Below are 20,080 nucleotides of genomic sequence, written 5' to 3'. Positions count from 1 at the left end.
TTTTCAATTCTGGTAGACCTGTTCTCTGGCATGTGGTTGCACTAAGGCAACATTTTGGGGACAGGAGTTTTATATAGCTCAAACTTGATTCAAAGGTATCAGAGCACTTTACATGAGCACCAGTTGCGATACAGATGGACATATTAATTTTCATTGGGCACGGGGAGAATAAGTGATTTGCCTAGAATCACAGGATGTTGAGCCACCCTGCCGAAACTCAAACTCGGTTCCCCAGCTTTGAGGTCGACCGCTCTTGTTGTAATGCCACATCCTCTCCTCTAATATGTGCGCCATCAACTGCTCCAAACACATGTGGTAGGCAATCCAAACCATAAACGTCCCCCTTTATATTTGCTAAATCCTGCTGCTGTGGAAACTGGATGGATCTGTTGATGTGTTTCATCATTGAAGATATTAATTATTGAATCACGCCACTTGTGACATACCACCATAAACTGCCATAGTGTAGTGGAAGGATCCTGTGGCTACAAAATGAAGTGCTGCCATAAGTTTGACAACTGAAGAGATGTGGGATTTCTGTTGTGAGGCAAAAGATCTTGCTTCAGCTGGTGAAATAATTCCAGAATAGTTTGCCTATTTAATCTGAACTTCTTGATTATATCCCTTTCTTCCATGGTGGCATGGTCTGGAAATGGGCGGCACACATGAGGCTGTTGTCTCCTCACTCTCCCAAGGTTCATATGTCTTCACTGAAAAAACATTTGAAAATGTTTTACGTTTTCCACAGCTACATATTTTATAATTCACCAAAGTCATGGATTTCTACAAAGTATCTATGATTTTACTACATATTTTAATCCAACATCTGCTTGTTGTCCTTTATTCTTCACATATTCTATTTATAGCCTAATGAAAATCTAAAGTAAAAAAAACAAATGTGTAAATAATACATTTCAAATGTATTATGTACACAATCTTTTTTTTTCCTCCAAAACTACAGTCAACGGAGGTGTAAACAACACTGCTCAAATATTCCATTTCAGCAGTTATGCATTACTTATAAATGTTAATTTTTTTAAAATGGAATGCCTTCGCACAACTGGAGAAGTGTGGCTCAATGGTTAGAGCGGCAGACCCTGATGCAGAAGTCTAGCCCGGGACCAGGGTTCAATTCCCCGCCTCGGCGGTTCTTGAGCTCAAAATTCCACGGACCTGATAATTCTCACCTTGGTGCCTATTCCAATCATGGTGTCCCACTCTGCAACTCTGGGCAATAGCTTGCTTAATCTCCACAACGGCACCCACAGCGCTAAGGATGCCTGGCCTCCACCTTGGGGGTTCCCAGGAGTGGGCACCTCACAGGGAAAAGCCAGGATGGGTTCCACAGCGGTATTCGTACAAGCCCCTTGAGACCCTTGCGGGTGAGTAGTGCGCTATACACGTATCAATTTACATTTACATTCTGTTTGAATATGTAAACAAACTAGACCCCATCTTGAGTGGTGGTAATGCACTTAACAGTCATAAACACACAATTTTGAACTTCTAAAATGGTGGGTTCCTGATCTCGCAAATAGGACATTAGAAATCAGACTTCCACGGTAGATGTTGACGGCATAGTGGACGGTAAAATCTGCAATGGACACAGCAATAATCTAAAGTATGAAGGTCGCCGATGGTGCGCCCATATATGAGGCATTTGGGAAAGGAGCTCACTAGCCTTCTAACAGTGCTACCTTCAAGACCTCCTTCACTTTTGTTGCTTTTCCTTACCCCTGGCAGCAATGATGGCTGGTCAAAAAAGTGAGAAGATCCCTGCATTCTGGCCAGAAGAGCTGGACTTGTGGCACAGGAGGTCCTCTCCCTGTATGGCCCGCTCTGTGGCTCACCAGAGGAACTGGTACATGTCAGAAATGTATATGTGAATGTGTCTAGCTGGTATTTTTCTATTAACACAGGCTACAATGTACTTTTGAGTTCCTGAGTGATGTGTAGTCAGTGATGTCAAGTGTCATCTCATTTGTGTTCCTTACGGTGGAAAATTATGTTGGGGATTTCTAAGCACCTTACAATTTGAAAAAAACAACTACATTTGTACGTGTTGTGTGTGTAAAGCCTTCAATTCTAGTCGGTGTCTATGTAGAGATATATCTATGCATATGTTTGAATTACTTTTGATACATTGAAAACGCACATAATGGGAATTAGATAACACATTGTGTACTCTCCACAAATGTACATAATAATGTTTCAGTACAAGTTAAATGTAACTGATGTTACCTATGTGTATGGTCCCACAAATCACTCAGCCTAGATCAGAATCTCCAAACAGTTGTGTGGGAGATACCAGTAGCTCCCATACCACTTCAGAGTAGCACACAGCCTTAAGGTCATTTATTAGATGGTCAAAAGGTCATTGTTGCATGTAAATGTTAAGGCAAGGCTATGTTGATGTGACATCATGAGTATCAGGCTGCAGATAACAAAGCCTGAAAATGTGTAGTGCTCAATCAGAATCATGGGCCAAGATGGGGGCTGAGTGACAGGGACAAACAACTTAAGCACTGAGGTCATAAACATATATGGTTGCCAGGTAAAATTTTGAGGTGTGCTTAGAAATATCCCCCTGAACGCTTTTAAATGGACAACAGTTGAAAGGGAGATTTAACTAATTCCTTTAGCTAACACTTCATTTCATTCTACGAAAGAGTGCCATGTCTAAACTGCAAGCCACTTCCTCACAGTGGCCACTGTTCACTGTACCATAAATATATATGTTTAGCCTTCAGTAGTTCACAATATTTTGCACTGATCAGAAGTAGGTCACATCATACAATATGTAGGTTCCCCATGGGCTAGATGATGTCCCTGGCCTGGATTGGTAAGTTTAGACCATGACTTGGGATGAGGGTAATCAACAGGCCACTCCAAATTAAGCATTAGGATATTGGTATTGGTCAGCATGTGAAAATACACATGTTGTATGCTAACTTATAAGTCATGCTAGTGATTGACATGGAAAAAGGTGCTCCTTCACTGTTGTGGATGATGTAATGGTAGCCCTGTTACATGTGACATAGCATACTAGTCACTTGTGATACAGTGGATGTACCAAAAACCACATTGGTAAATTAGAATTCTACACAAACCAGAGTGAGCATTTGGTCCAAAATGACTAGTGACATCACCATTTATGGCTACATTTTAGAATGAAAACATAACCAAATTGTGTTTTGCCGAAGAAACACTCCTTCATACATTTTAAAAGTGACAGATTTGCATGATGTCTTACTCTTTCACAAATGTGTGTGTAAGCTAGTCTGTTTTTGTTGAAACACAGAGAGGAATCTGTACACATTGCTGACAGAGTAGCACATACCCCAAACCATTTCTCAACGTCCTTTGTCATGTCTAGATAATAAAAAAATGATGGAGAAAAATGGGAAAATTAAAGGGATTTCAGAAGATGGAATGTTCCATCACGTATATTTAGGAGTATCCCATCAGGAAAACTCAGACTCAGGCCCAGCTCACGACTAATTAGGCAAATCTAGAAATGCATCAAGGTGTAAATATGTTGCATATTGTGATTTACATTTGAATCTTTGAAGTAAAAATGTATCTAGGAAGCAGTGTATATAAATATTACTGAGATGTTGTATCAATTCTTGCCTAAAGTAAAAGGCAGCACATTTTGTGAAACAATTTTACAAAGGTAATACAAACTTCAAATAACTAGAGATCTTTAGCAAGTCAAATATAGAAATGCTTTTGCTCAGTACTGAAGCGGATTTGTATCAAGGCCTATGTATTCGCCCCTACTGTAGAAGTCATTTGTCACTCCAAACACATATATTTTTCTTAAAGTCTTCAATAGCATCTACATAGTGTATGATACATTGATTAGCTGTTTTTAACATTTGCCATATACTTTAGTTACTTGAAGTAATTGTTACCATTGTGAAATGCCCAAAGAGAACAGGCTTTCAGTTTATGCACATATTGGTACACCAATGCAGAATTTGTTGACACATATTGATTCATATTTAAACTTTTCAGAATAGAAATAATGCAGATGTCTCTGGCCTAGTGAAGACCAAATGGTTTAGGAAAATGTTGCATTCATGCTTGAGCTTATGCTAATGTTGAACCAAAGTTTGAGATCCTAGAAGCTGGTGAAATAGGAAAACTTGAAAACTGTTTTGTGATCAAAGTTTATAATCAGTTATTTTTTCTACAATTTGATAAAACTATTGGATATATCACTTCAGCATCATCAGGTGGAGCAGACAATAGTGCCACAGTGGCGGGAAAGCAGCTATGCCCTGTGGGTCCGGTGCTGACTGAGGAGTGCAATGGAGAAGCCAGCTCTACAACATCCTCTTTGGAGGCCACCTCCAGCGAGCATTCCCAAGAGGTGGCGCACCAACTGTATCCTTATCTGCCACCTACAGTACCATTTCTACCCTCCCTGTTGCCCCCCCTAAGTTGGCCAAACTCATCCTACTAAATGGGGTGGGGTCTACTTTGCAACTGGCACGTTACCCCTTCCCCTATCCCCTTGGCTGCGCTGAGTGAGGAGTCTCTCGACCTACTCCAGAACAACTCTGAAGGCTGGACTGCACTACTGAGTGCCATTCAGGGGCTTGGCTGGCAATTGCAAGAAATGGTAGCCTACCTGGAAGGCATTCACAGATCTATGTCTGGCCTACAGAGGTCTTTTCAAGGTCTAGCCTCTTTACTGACGCACCCTCCAACATTCCCAAACCTGTGGCCCACCTCCCACCACTTCTCCATATCAGTTCACTATTTCCAGACTTGTCCTAAGCACACCAAAACACAGAAACACAAACATCCCCCCAAAAAACACAAGCACATTTTAAAGCATACATACACCAAACACACATACACCACCCCCACCAGCACAATCATAGACACCGCAGCAAGCACCACACACACATCCACCACCCCCACCACCAGCACAACTACAGAAACTGCAGCCACCACCACACCCACATGCACCACTATACCCACAAGTACCACAACCACACAAAGTATGTCTACAGAACACTCATCCTCACACATACACACACCTTAGAAAAACACCCCCACTAAAGCAAACAACAGGACCCTAGTAAGCAAGACACACGCAAATGTGCATGCAATACACTAGGCCCACAGACACCTGCACCCTAAACAGACATATGCATATCAGACACTGCCACTGCCACTGCCACTCCCTCTACCTCACCTACCCAACTCCCTCCTGAAAACCCTACCCATTTCCCCATACAGGATGATATTTTCACCCTTGCCCTGAACAGTTCCACACCTCAACCCATCCCCAGCAAACCTAAATGTACCCCTTCCATGCCACAGCCCATTCTTCAACATCCCAACCCTCTCAATACAGAGACCACCACTCCCAAACCCAAGAGCACTCCTCCCAAAACCAACCTCCCTCCCAAATTCCAAAGAGCACCCCTCCCAAAACCAAATCTCCCCTCCCGCACCCAAGAGCACCTTCCAAAAACTAAAACTCCCTCTCCCAGGGACTCCCCTCCCAAACCCAACTCCCCCTCCCATGTAAGATCGTTGAGGTGCCTGCTCTGCTCACTAGATGCCCCTTCCTAAGGATTTTCCCCTTGGCAGTGAATTAGGGTGAAAGCTTTATGCCAATGCACAACAGTGCCACTTGTGGACTTTATAGGCTGCCACCTTGCCATATTATTATTTTGAGAGCCTAGTCTCATTTCTTGAAATACATCCAACATTTTCATTTCACCGAATTAGACCTGACATTAATTTATTTTAGCAATTGTTTGATCCCTAGCATTGTTCCTGAGTAAAATGTGAAGTTCTTATTTTTCTTGACAATGATAGCAGGTAATTCAACTGATTTTTTAATGACTACTTTGTTAAGTGCATGCACTGTTTAACATAGTATGTGATGGTCATTTGAATTTAGATGCAGTCATTGATCATAGTAATGGACACTTGCACCAACTAATTGATTTTACACATTTTATTTTGATGTGTTACTACAGGTGTGTTTGTTTCACTTTTACTACTGATCAGTATAAGCGCATATGCATTATACCTTAAAAATATATTGTGGCTATGGAAATTTGATACAGTACAGGACTTGCACTAGACAAGGGGAAATGTTACAATCTACATGTTGAATACTTTTAATTTGTGATTGACATTGATTTTACTGTTAATTTCTAAGGTAAAGGTTACACCTTGTCTAGTGCACTTTCTGCACATGTTACATTGCATGTATCCCTATGCTGTGTGTTGCATAGCCTTTAAGTGTGGGAATTTTTGAAATGTCTTTAATCATACCTGTATGGTGACTTTTAGATTTTTATTTTTATTTCCGTTTTTGTGCAAGTGTTCATTATTTGGAAGGCAGCTTGCAATAAGTTAATGCATGCATTTTTTTATATAGGTGTTTTTTTTTTTCTTAGAAGCCAATAATAAAGATATATACATTGCACATTGGTATGCTATTGCTTTTAAGTGCGATATCTAAATGCATGAGTCATGCGCTAACATGAACAGATAAGTCAATGGGTAACAGGTAAAAGTGGAGCTTACCGTCGATTGCGCCCACAAGAGTGTTGATTTTGCTTGTCATCAAGCAGCAGCTGCAGCTGTAGGACTTGGAAGATAAGATGCATGGTGGAACAGGAAGTGTGAAAGTGAGAAAAGGTGAGTTTCTGCAATATATCCCTTCCATTCCATCAACTCATGCGTGGAGGATTTACTGCCGAATTGACGTTGACTGGAAGACACATCCTGATTGGGCCAGCAGGGATACTGCCACTCCTTCCTCTGACACCCGCTGTGGACTATCCCACCATAAATGCGTTTGAGATTTCCTGACATCAGAACTGGGGTGGTCTTTTGTCTATGGAACCACTGAAATCTAAAAAGTAAGTGCAGACCGTCAAGCCAACTGTTGGGAAGACAGTTGAAAAAGCAACTGTGGGACTCAATCCGTCAAGCTCTATTTCACGCCCTTGGTCTATTTTTCAGAGTTTGCTTAATGCAGTATTTTACCTAACTCTGAATGTCTTCATGGCAATTGATTTCTATGTCCTTCAACGTATTCAACGAGATTGCTGCTGTATTTGTATTTTTCTCTATTTTCTGTGTTGCATATTTACATTTTAATAAACCTGTGTCTAAATACTGATCTTAAACTCCCTTTTACGTCTTTTCTTATTGACAGTATTTTGGAATAATGTTTTGAATCTTGTGTCCAGGGACACATTACCTCATAGATCTTGATGTCAACACTATTCCTGATCCCACAAGTTGGGCACTACTGACATGCAGATTATCTAAGAGATCGAGCAACCACATACATACATACATATATACATATATATCTAGTGCTGGCATGTCACCTATTTCTAACAATGGAAACCTATCTATCATAATGTTCTTGATTAGCTATCTGGGGCTAGATGTAGGTAAATAGGATTTACCTATTCTAAAATACAGAATTTTACCGATTTGGTATTTTAGAATCGTTAAATCCTATGTAGGTAATTATTCGGTAAAAATTACCGAATTGTTAGGATTCGGTAATTACCGAATCGGTAATTGCCATTCGGTAATTGCCATTCATTCCTATGGGCCTGGAGGCCCATAGGAATGAATGTCAATTACTGAATCGGTAAATACCGATTTGGTAAAATAGGGAAAGGGTCAAGGGTGGCAGGGTGTCACTTTGACACCCTGTTGCACCCCTGAAAAGTGATTGTGTGCACATGTGGCACACATACATGCCCTAAGGGCATGTATGTCTGTCACATGGCACAGTTGAAAATGTACAAATTTGCATTTTCAAAGGTATTCGTAATTTACCACCAACTAGTAGTTGGTGGTAAATAACGAATCCTTAAAGCCCAGGAACACTCTTTAAAGTGCTTCCTACATGTCATTTACCGATTCGGTAAATACCGAATCGGTAATTGATGATTGGGTCAATACCAAATCTACTGATTCGGTAAATACCAAATCTACCGATTCGGTAAATACCGAATCGGTATTTAAATTTACCTCCTACATCAGAAATGCCTATTACCGGTCGGTAACAGCCGATTTCGGAGGATACCGACCGGTAATAGCCTTCCTACATCTGGCCCCTGGTGTCTATACATAAAAATTAAATTTGGCAGCCAACAGAAGGAAGACACTATTAGCTCTATTGTTTCTGTATTCTATAACCTATCTATCCCTTCTGGCCTCAGCTTAACCAAATCATGCCAAACCTTATGGTGTCTTCCTTATGTAATACCAGATGAACTAAACTCTTATAATTTCCAACTCCCACTAACAACTCAGTAGTCCTAGAAAAAAAGAATATCCACAGTGGGAGAGAATGGCACGGCAAAACAGAGAAAGCCGAGAGCATATAGTGGATGGAGGTATACGAACCTCAACCCAACCTTATCTCACTAGTCTGCAAGACAGGGAGGAGCACAGAAATGTCACTCTTGCACCTCTCATCCTGATGGATTTGTATAAGCGAAGCCACCGATGAAACAAATCTTTGCAGCCAGAATGCCTCAGTAATGCTACTTCAAAAGAAAACATAGTACATATCGTCTTGGACTACCTTCCTAGATAAACTGCTGAGTCATTTAAGATCAGAAAAACCCACAAGCACTCTTGGGGGACTTACACCCTGAAATCACCTCGAAAAATGCAACCTTTTCTAAGGAATCCAGGAAGATCAGAAAATCTAAAGGATGCATACTATCTACCTTGTATCATGGCAAACTCTGCAACCACTGAGAAAGTTTGTTATCCCTGTGCACTCGCTGTTGATGATGAACAAGTTTAACTGTACTTGTGAATGGATCAGGGGGGCACATTAGTCGTCGCACGTAGTCAGACCGTGCCTTTAACCAAAGCATCAAGTGTTGTGGGCAGAGACATCTACCCTCATGGCTATGCGCTCGTTGAACAATGAAATTGATTTTAATTCCAATATGTAGAAGATTCAATTCATTGTAGAAGACGAATTACAAACAATAGTTCCTTGCGTGCATAATGGTAATAGCCATCCCGGACGGCTACAAGATCACCCGGAAGGACCGCGTCCACCAAACCGGAGGAGGAATCGCCATCATCTACAGGAACATCATCAACATCACGACAAATGATGAAGACACACTCTCTACCGTCGAACACCTGTACTTCCAGATTCACACCAACCCCAAGACCACCCTTAGAGGAACACTTATCTACAGATCCCCAGGCCTGCGCACACAATTCAGCTAAACCATCGCCGACTTCATCAGCCCGCACGCCCTAGCCTCACCAGAATACATCCTCCTAGGGGACCTGAACTTCCACTTGGAGAAAAACAACGACAACAACACCACTACCCTGCTCGACAAAATCGCCAACCTCGGACTCAAGCAACTGGTGAACACCCCCACCTACCTAGCTGGCCATACGCTCCCCCATCTTCTCCGCCAGCAACCACGTCTCCTTCAGCCCACCACCGGGCTACACTGGACCGACCACAGATCCATCCACTTCACCTTCAATAAGACCACATCCCACCTCCACAAGCAACAAATCCCCCGCAGATGCTGGAGCAAAATCAACACAGACCAGCTTCTCTCATCACTGAGCCAGAACCCGCCAGCTGACACCCCGGACACCAACAACGCAGCCCACATCCTTGCACAGTGGATCACCAATTGCGCCGATGACGTCGCTCCACTCAAGAACACCCAGGCGAGTCCCGCAACAGGAAATCCTCATGGTTCACCGACGCCCTCAAAAATTCAAAGAAATCCTGCAGAACCCTTGAAAAAACCTGGTGCCACTGTCAGACTACCGAAAACATGACTGCCTTCAAGAACACCACTCGCAAACACCACCAGCTGATCCGCACCACCAAAAGAGCGTCGTTCAACTAGACAGCTAGACAGCAACACCCACAACCGCAAGGAACTCTTCAGCATCGTCAAAGAGCCCTCCAACCCCAGCGCCATTTGTGCGATTCCTTAAATGAAATGCATCAATTTTTTTTAAAATGCAAATTTTGAAATAGGAAGTGCAAATTAACACGAGGTTGACCCTCGTGTTAATTTGCGAAATTCCTTAAAAAAGCACAAAAATGCATTTTGGAAAGTGTCATGTTACACACACACATGTCCTTAGGACATGTGTGTGTGAAACATGCACTTTAAAATACAATTCAGGGGTGCAGGGGGGGGGGTCCTTTGGAACCCCCTCTGCACCCTTGCAATGCATCAACAAATTGCGAATTCCAAAAAAAAGAAATGCAAAACGGCATTGATTCCTATGGGCCTCTAGGCCCATAGGAATCAATGTAATGCCATTCCTTAATTGCGATTCGCAATTAAGGAATCGCAAATTCCGAAAATTAAGAAACCCTAAAAAAAATTAGGATTTCTTGATGCATAGAATTTTGCAATTCCTAAATTGCGAATCCTTAATTTTCGCAATTTAGGAAATGCAAATTCCTACAATGATGCATGTGCCCCTTAATGTTTATAATTATAATTATTTTTAAAACAAACAATATAAACAATAATACATCCAAACTGTTAAACAACGCTGTATTTAATGGCATCAAATACTGTTATCAAATTCCTTTTCCTTAGGTGTATTCTCCATCCCATGGTATATATTTCCTGCAATTACAGGAAGATGGCCACATGGAAGGATTCCTTGTAAACTCTGGCTAGCTGTGGATTCTACTGTTTGTTTATCGTCAGTGTTCAGCATTCTGCTTATCAGCTACGATCGTTTTCTCTCTGTTACCAAAGCAGTGAGTATTATGCACCATACAGTTTTGAATATATAGTTTACCAATGGAAATGTGTAAAGTGTGTGAAAATATATATGCCTATAAATATGTACATTTTGTCCATATAAATATGTAAACATATATTTAGCACAGCATAGTTAGGATTAAGACTCAATTTTCATTGAAAGGAGTTTATTTTTGATTTTCTCATAACTTTCGTGCATTTTGACGAATCTTTACAAAACTTTAAATAGTGTAACTGACTGAATTTCCGCATGTCAAGTTTCAAGTAGATCTCTCTGGGGTACGAATAAAAAGGATACGGTCGAAAAAGTTCATCCTCACTTCAGCAAAACCCGCAGAACAGAATTAAACCAAACTTGCAATGAAACTAGAGCTTTACTCAAGTGTGCTTTTGCTCCATTTGGTGTAAATCCATATAGGAAATTGTGTGCAATTGGTATTATAAACAAGTCTCATGCTGGCTTTGAAGGGTTAATATGATAGGGAGAATTGTATATCCTGACCATTAGTTGATGGATGTTAGATCTACTGGTCTCTAGTTGACAATGGTATTCACCTTTGTCCAAATAGGGACCCTTACTTCTAAGTCAGGATAAGGGCATTACACTCCTAAATAACCCTTGCTCATCCCCTTGGTAGCTTGGCACGAGCAGACAGGCTTATCACAGAGGCAGTGTGTTAAGCATTTGTGAATATACACAGCAATACAGTGAAAACACTACAGATGGACACAACACAGGTTTTATAAAAATAAGCATTCTTTATATAGACTTAACACAAAACCACAAACGACAAAAATCCCCAATACTATACTTAAAGTTGACTTAAAGATGATTAAAGTTGCTTAGTTCAAGTTGATGATAAATGCGACAAAGTTCTCAATAAAGTACCTGGATGCTTACTGCAGTGATCAAAAGGCTTGCAAAAGGGGAGATGCGTCGGTTCGGTGATCTGAGGGAAAGGTTGCGTCCTGCCTCAATGCTTGCGCAGAGGAGGGGACGTGACGTGATCCTTACCGGTGTGGAGGTGATGCGTAGATTTTCGGCCTGCGGGCCTGTTGTGATGCGCAAGATGGCTCCTTGATGCGATGCGATGATTCGGTTGTGATGCGAGAAGAAGGCGCACTTGATGCGATGATGCATGACGCAGCGTAGACTCCCTGGCAGCCTTGCAACAACTCTGTACTTTGGGGCCGCGACAGTTCCTGCAACTCGCTTCTCGAGTGATGTGATGGCGACTCTCTCGATGGCGTCATGCTTCTCTGGTGATGCGACAGCAGGCAGCCTCGATGAACACACGCTTCCTGGAAGATGAGGCGGCGGCACGCTTCTCCGGCGATGCGATGATTTCAGTTTGGTGCGTCGCGCTTCCAGCTCCCAGCAACACGCAAACGTCTGTTGATGGAATTCCCAGCAAGGAAATTCACAGGGGGAGCTGGAGTGAAGTATTTTGCCCCTGAGACTTCAGCAGGATTCAAGCACTGTTCAAGCCCTTGGAGAATATTCTGTAAATGATGAAAGTCCTTAAAAAGTTCCTTCTCCTTTCCTTGGCAATGAAGCAACCACTGCAGGCCAATCCAGCAAACAGCACACTGGCAGAGGGGCAGTCCAAACTCCTGCAGCTTCCTTTGGTTCTTCTACTTGGCAAAAGGTTTCTTGTTCTAGAAGTGATATAAAGTCCTTGGGACTGGGTTCTAATATTCATACCCCAAAATCCTGTGTTCTCTGAAGGCTGAGAGGCCTCTGCCTGGTCCAAACCAGTACCTGACCACTTTGTTTACAGGATTTCTTCCTTCTATTCACTCTGCAGGGCAGAGACACCAGCCACCCCACACGCGGTGGAGCCAGCACAGGGGAGGGAAGGCACAGCCCTGGAGCACTTTGTTGGCAAGATTCCTTCTCTCCTTTCACAGTGCAGGGTAGAGACATCAGACAAGCCACTGGAGGTGGAGCCAGCATTGTAGAGGGAAGGCCCAGCCCTATTCAGGTCCCAGGTGCAACTCCTCCCTCCCACCTAGATGCAGATCTCTCTATTCACCACTGGGCTGCCCCAGCCTGTCTCCTGGAATCCCCCAGCCCTGTCACTCACAAACTCAGACAAGGAATACACAACCTAGAAGAGGCAGGCCTGGACAGTTAGGCAAGACAATACCTTCTTCTAAAAGTGGTATTTTCAAACACAGAATATTAAAACCAACCAACAATGTATTTTATCATTCTGAGTTCAGGCATAATAAATTCGAATTTCTACCATGTTCCTTGAGTCATTTAGGATCATAAGAATGCAATAATCTAACTGCCCATTCTAGCCTATGGAGAACAGGTAGCCTTGCACTAGTGAGAATCAAAAATGGCGATAATTCACTATTAGGACATGCTACACACACCAACGCAGGTCCTACCTTATATACAATGCACCCTGCCCTTGGGCCTACCATAGGGGTGTCTGATATGAAGCAAAGGGAAGGTTTAGTGACTGGCAAGTGGGTGCACTTAACAAGTCGACATGGCAGTCACAGACTGCACACAGGCCTTGCGGTGGCAGGCCTGAGACACATTTCACAAGCTGCTTCTGTGGGTGGCACAACCAGTGCTGCAAGCCCACCAGCAGCATTTGATTTACTAGCCCTGGGCACACATGGTGCACTGTACTATGGTCTTGTAAGTAAATCAAATAACCCAATCATGGAGTCACTAATCAGTACATCAATTTAACATAGGGAGCACATGCACTATGGCACTGAATAGCAGTGGCACAGTGCCCAAAGCATATAACCAGCAAAAACATATCATAACAGAGGAGGCAATCAGTAAAAAATGTAAGGGCGACTCACGCTAATGATGCCAGGTCTAACAATGGATCTGTTGAAGATCTTGATTCTCAAATTCTCTGGGGATAAAATATTTGACAAAGAAACAAAGCCGTTTGAAGGAAGAAGTACCCTTTTCTGTTTGTTCATTGTGAAATATGCAGAAACTCATAAATGTGGGGATCCATTCAGCCTGATTAGCTAGCACCAACTGAACCTTGTAGGTGCAGAGTTGACCATTATATAATGCCAGGCACAGAAGCCTATGCCCTAAATAAAGTGACAGAGGGAGCTTAAGGAGACGAGGAATCATCCACTGACCATGGGGGGGGGGGGGTTGGTAAAGTCCCAATTGGGCAAATATTCCTCGAAATGTGAAATACCCTCCGTTTTTTCTTACAGGACTCATAGATTCCAGATATGCAGAACTGCAGATCAATAGAATTGCAGACAGATCTGCAAATCATTCCATAAAATTACATTCCGGGTTTTCTCTAACTCCTGAAAAACAATGAAAAAACTAAAAATTGGGGAACAACTAAGCATATTGTAGAAAATGCACAGTGAGCACTGTGGACCCCGGTGTCGTGCAGCAAAAGAATAGGCTCTTAGCCTGACTATAGGACAGGGCATCTAATGCCAAACTTCCTTTGCTGATGGAGGTTGATGCATGGAGTAATGTTCTGGCTAAAGGTCATGCACAATCACGGTTCGGTGCCTATAAGGTAAAGAAGGGTTGGTATGGCATGATGGACATAGGCAGGGCAAAACACATTTTCCCATACACCAAGTAAGAAAACACAAACATTCAGTAATACATCTGAACAGCCTGAACAACATAGTTACTATCATGGTATTCAGTTTTGCCAAAAGAAATTCTGACAGGTTAGCAGGAGCAATTTAATCAAAATAGGCTCCATCAAGCAGACATGGATCAATAAGAATGCTGGATGCTCCTCTGTAGGGAGACAAATGCAAGGAACTCCATCGACCAGCAGCCAGTTATCACTAGGGTCTATTTGATCCTGCCAGTGTCTGCATCAAGAGCAAAACACCCCAGAGGTGAGGCGCCACATTGCAAAGGGACAGGGGCAAGTCGCAGTAATGATACAGCAGGAAAAACAGAAAATAGTGCAAAACATCTTGAAGAGAATAGTAGAATAATTGGAAATGTATGCTCTCCAGGTACAACTGACTTTCTGCCTTTAGCAATAATTCCAATTAAATGACCAGATGAATAGCCTCGGGAGAGGATGTAGATTACGGCTAGGGCGGCAGAACCTCAGAGCTGGGGAACCGGGTTCAATTCTTAGCAACGACGCCCAACATCCTGTGATTCTCTGCCAATCACTTAATCTTCCGGTGCCTAACAAAAATGAATGTGTCCATCTGAAACGAAACTGGTGCTCATGTAAAGCTACCTGATATCTTCGGGTCTAGTTCGCTCTATATAAAACTCTGGGGAAAAAAAGACTAATTATGTAAAGTTAAACGGTAAAAATAATTTTAAACAAATCTAAAGAGGAATCAGGAAGATAAATATACAATGTGCTGGATCACTGTAATCAGCTCTGACAACAGACATCTTGACTACCTTATGGAACATAAACAGGAAAGACATTTTGATACTTCATCAAATAATACCCCCAGAAAATCTGATAGACATTTATTTTTTATTTATTTCTTTATCTGAGAGTTTCTGTAACAGTAGTACATCTAGGAGGTTCTATAGCCCTTTACAAATAATATATAGCATTATGTAATTATGGGAAGCTGCATAGGCAATTGAAAACTTTACTAAATGTATGTGACATAAGATATAGTTAAGGTTGAAATAAAGAGATGGGCTTTTAAACATGTTATGAACAAAAGAATGGATAGTGATCACATGCTAGTCGCAGGTGAATTCCATAGGTTTATTACTACTCCATAACTCATTGATTTTGTAATTATGCAGTTGAAATTTAGTTGTTTCCAGTAAGGAAATTGTTCTAACTTCTGAGACCTCATTGGCCAATAAAGTATTAAGTAGATTAGCTAAGTTATTTGACTGTTTTAGGTCAATCCCTTTATAAGTGATGCAGCTTATTTTGAATTTCATCCTTGCCTCAATGGGGAGCAAGTGTAGCTGATTAAGGGCACAGGAAAAATTATATACTTCCTCATTACAGAGGTTAAGTGAAACAGTTGTTGAGGATCTGGAACAAATGAAAGCACCAAAAGAGAAGATAATAGGAATTCGATAAAATCATTCCAATAGGATTCATATAGCAAACTTGCATTTTCGGTGTGGTATCACCAGATTTGTCCCTTTTCCAACCCTTTTCTTGCTAGTATTAGGACTCTGTGGGTTTTAACACTGCCATTTAGTGCCGCAGTATGTGTTTCACCCATTTGGTTTATTTATGTCTCAAGTCACCAACCCATTGATCAAGTTCTGACACCCAGTTGGGGTGGTATCAGTTTTCAAAAGTTTGACAGCTTTCCATTTGTGAACAATGTAAGTCAATACAAACATCTTCATTCAATCACAATATGATCATATAAGAGGCAATCAAATACATAAAAGGAAACAGATTAAAACATTCCATCACATCTTAATAAAAATTACATAAATGAAATCACATTGCCGAATGACGGAAATAAGCAGAACAAGAGATCATATTCCTAAATAAACATAGCACTCTGCTGCCTGATAGCCCTCTATATAGGTTGCTGTTGAATGAGAAATCTGTGGATTCGGCAATGACAATAAATTGTCATGTGTTTTCTACATGGACATTGTTGTTTCCCCTATGCTGGCCTAACTATGCACATAGGAGGTCGCTTTTGCTTTGCACACATTACCAAAGGGCACGCTTGTTTTTGTGCCATATTGTATTTTCACATATAGTAAGCACATGTTATTACCTTTATTCCCTTTCCTGAGATTTAGTCTGCACAGCCTATACAAGGTCAAGCAACTCTACTCCTTGATCTCCTCTGTCGAGGGAGACTAGCACCTAGACATAATAGAGATCACTATCTACATATGCTAAGGTGTAGGGTCCACCCCTAACCCCAGAGATCTATAATATGTAATGATTTAGCTTTTGTAGTGAGGGTGGGCTTAGGCAAATCTGTCAGATAATATGGCAGGGCTTTTAATTGCATGTGGTCTCCTTGCCATGCTAATGACATTACGGACTTGTATTTGTTTACAGGTTGTGAAGTAATTATTACATATTAGAGCACAATATTTCAAATAAATATTATAGACTTTCCTTGTGTCACTTTCTATTTATTCTGGATAAGTGTGAGTGAAAGAACAAAAGGGGGTGTCCTGCTACTGCGATCCCTGAGAGGGTCTGGAGTGTTGTGTTCTGAAGGTACAAAATCACTTGACTTTCTGGAAAGGTTTGGAGGGCAAGTGAGGCAATATACGCTAGTTGGGGTCTGTCCTATAGATACTGATGAGGGGTATTGTGACTCAGTCCCTACATGCTGATGTTCTATAGTCTGAAGCATAGTTCTGTCCTAGAGCAGAATCCCTGAAGCAAAAAAAATCAAAGCTGCTCTAGTAAGTTGAATCTTCACTTGTTTTAAAAACGGCACAAGATGAAATCTCCTCAAAATAAATAAAATTGCAGAAAAACATATAGTGCAGCGTGCTTTGTGTTGAATAACCATTACAAGGGCAGGCAAGTAGGCTCTTAAAAAGGGGCCCTGGATTGGAAAGGCAACCAAAAAGTGAACAATTCCATACCTAAGCCTCACCATCAAAAACAGATGACTTGAATTGGCCACCCACTTTATAGAACAATACCTGGGTTAGTTTTGATGTCATCATAAGCTTGAACACTTTGTTTGTTAACCTCCTTTTGTAACCTATGATCTCCACAATAAGATATACATTTGGTCTTCAATATTGTAGCCAATTTTGCTTTGAGGCCCTAAACAAATCTTCAAGCTCCAGGCTCTGGGAAGTATGAAGTATATACTTTAGCCAAGGAATTTCCACATAGCAGTCCAGTTGCAAACAATCTGTAAGAATAGCGCTGTCAAGAACTGTCTGCTCCCAAGTTCATATTCAGAGGAACAGTAACAAAGGTTACATTTTTATGAAATCTTCAATATAGCCCAGCCCCACCTAGAAGTGACAAAGGAACTTGTACTGATGGGGATGGAAAGAAACCTCTTAAGGAAACCATTCTCAAAAGTTACCAAGCCCCCTGATTCACTGATACCCCAGACCCATATGAAGCAGCTGCAAGACGCTTGGCGCTGTAATTGCCAATAAGTTCCTTAACAAACCTCTATTCCAATCTGCTGGCACAGTTGGCAACTCTGCTATCTTCAAGGTTCTCCATGTGAGAAGATTATCGAAGAGAATCCCTAAATAAGTGAATGTAGGGACAGCGCATGCTCTCTCAGAGTTTAGTACAGAGATAGGGTTTTCTTTCTTTACTGCCCCAAAGACCATGACATGGGTTTTATACTGGTTCTCCCTTAAATCAAGACTTGTCATATAATTAAAAAAACAGTCCAGTAATTCCTGATGCCCATTTACTGTCCTGGCAATCATGACCGTGTCATCTACATAAATTGATTTAAAAAAACAAGGGTCCCTAGTAGTTCAGGGATATTAGCAAAATGATAGACATACGCTCAGTAGTATGTATGACCTTTGTCCAGCTGGACAGGATTTTAATTAAAGTAATTTTCAAGAATACGAAGGATTTTTTACAAAGTGGGTGCAGCCAGCAACCCACCGGGGACAAGACAAAACAAGGGGATAAGGGTTAGAGCGAACAAGGCGGTCTGTATACTAGTAGTTCAGTGAACAGACGAAAATACATTTGAAAGCATCATTGTATACAATTTTATACTTTTCTTTATACATATGATGCTAATATGTCGACGTTTCGATGCCCATTTTGAAATGATTGGCATCATCTTCAGGACAGAGAAATAATATGCTTGTCTTGAAAATCTTTAGGCAAATTATGGCCTACACATATATTACACATACATTTATTTTAGGAAAAAGGGGAAGAAAAATGAGAACAAGGTTAAGTACTAGTTTAGCATGTAACACATCTGACCATCCAAAAGTGCATTTTCAATATATGCCGATAAAAAGCAAGTGAGGTCACATGCGAATTGCCGTGCAGTGGGGGGACAGATGGGGACGGCGCGTGAAATACAAAGGAGATATATAATTCAAAAGTGCGTTCCATTCCAGTTGCTGTGCCTACGTATATACAGGTGAAGCACGTGAGGTGAAATGGCAAAGTTTGAATAGTTTAGGCGATCAAGGCTATCGTGGCGTTTCATGCCGTCAGTGTCGGGCGGGTATTTGGTGCGGAAATACAATGCCTTATACCAATGGTGGGAAGAAACGTGCAGGTTGTTCCAGTTTAACCTATGACATGTTTTTGGAGTATAAGGCGCAGGCACCCGGTCAAGCTTATTTTACCTATCGTGGCACTGGTCTCGAGTGAAACAAACATGCTGCGCAGTGGTGACAGACATATACATGACATGTTTTCATGCGATTTACCAGATTTTTGGTCCAAACAAAGTCTAATTCCGGGGGGCAGTGCCCAGTATCAAGGGACATGCGAAGAAATACTCAATTATCTGAGCATTTGCTCGATATTTTCCTGCCAAAAAACAGGTAGAGAAGAGTGAATACGGGGATTTAAGTTAAAAGCCAATTAAATAGTAAGTCCACGCGATATAATTACCAAGCCAGGGCAAGAAAGCCTCTTCATAGGAGACCGGACCGATCGTGTCTCACTAGGGAAAATAGTTAAAATTAATTTATATTAAACTTACAATTACTGGTGGGTTTTAAGTTATTAGAAGAGGCGAGGGAGCAAGGCTTCAGCGAGTACTTACTTCCTGGTTGGGTTGCTCAATGGCAATTCTGGATTCAGATGGGCGGCACCCACTTTGTAAAAAATCCTTCGTATTCTTGAAAATTACTTTAATTAAAATCCTGTCCAGCTGGACAAAGGTCATACATACTTCTGAGCGTATGTCTATCATTTTGCTAATATCCCTGAACTACTAGGGACCCTTGTTTTTTGAAATACGTTACTGCCCAAGGTCCCTAGTGATATACCTTTGGGTTCCCTTGTTTTTTACAAAAAATGTAGCGCAACTGCATAGTTGCAAGGGATTGTGAATCCTCACCCCTATTTGAAATACGTTATCCCTAGTGATATACCTTTGGGTTCCCTTGTTTTTTTACAAAAAATCTACCTAAATTGAAGCAGGGACACCATGGCCAACAACACATGGGCAATTGGCCCGAGGTCCAGCAGCTGCTTCTCCAACCCATTAATGTACAGAGAAAACAGGAATGGGGCCATCACACTGCCCTGTCGCAAGCCACTGGCCAAGTTATAGGATGCCTGCAGACCCTCCCCCCGGGCCACATCTCCCGCTGACTGTGACGTTGTCGAGCATTTGCCACAACAAATGAGCTT

At 41.6% G+C, this 20,080-nt stretch overlaps 1 protein-coding gene across 1 annotated transcript in view; it reads left to right on the top strand.

Annotated features, from left to right (window-relative positions):
* The window catches only part of LOC144828060 (histamine H4 receptor-like), a 317,412-nt gene that overhangs the window by 101,761 nt on the left and 195,571 nt on the right, over window positions 1-20,080 (top strand). The window contains exon 2 of the mRNA XM_078686196.1: window positions 10,626-10,792. Within this exon, the coding sequence (XP_078542322.1) occupies window positions 10,626-10,792 (167 nt within the window). The remainder of the gene's footprint in view (window positions 1-10,625; window positions 10,793-20,080) is intronic.

This window comes from Lissotriton helveticus, chromosome 4_1, assembly GCF_964261635.1.
Source record: "Lissotriton helveticus chromosome 4_1, aLisHel1.1, whole genome shotgun sequence".
NCBI classification, from domain to species: Eukaryota; Metazoa; Chordata; class Amphibia; order Caudata; family Salamandridae; genus Lissotriton; species Lissotriton helveticus.
This window is presented reverse-complemented; position numbering and strand designations above follow the sequence as displayed.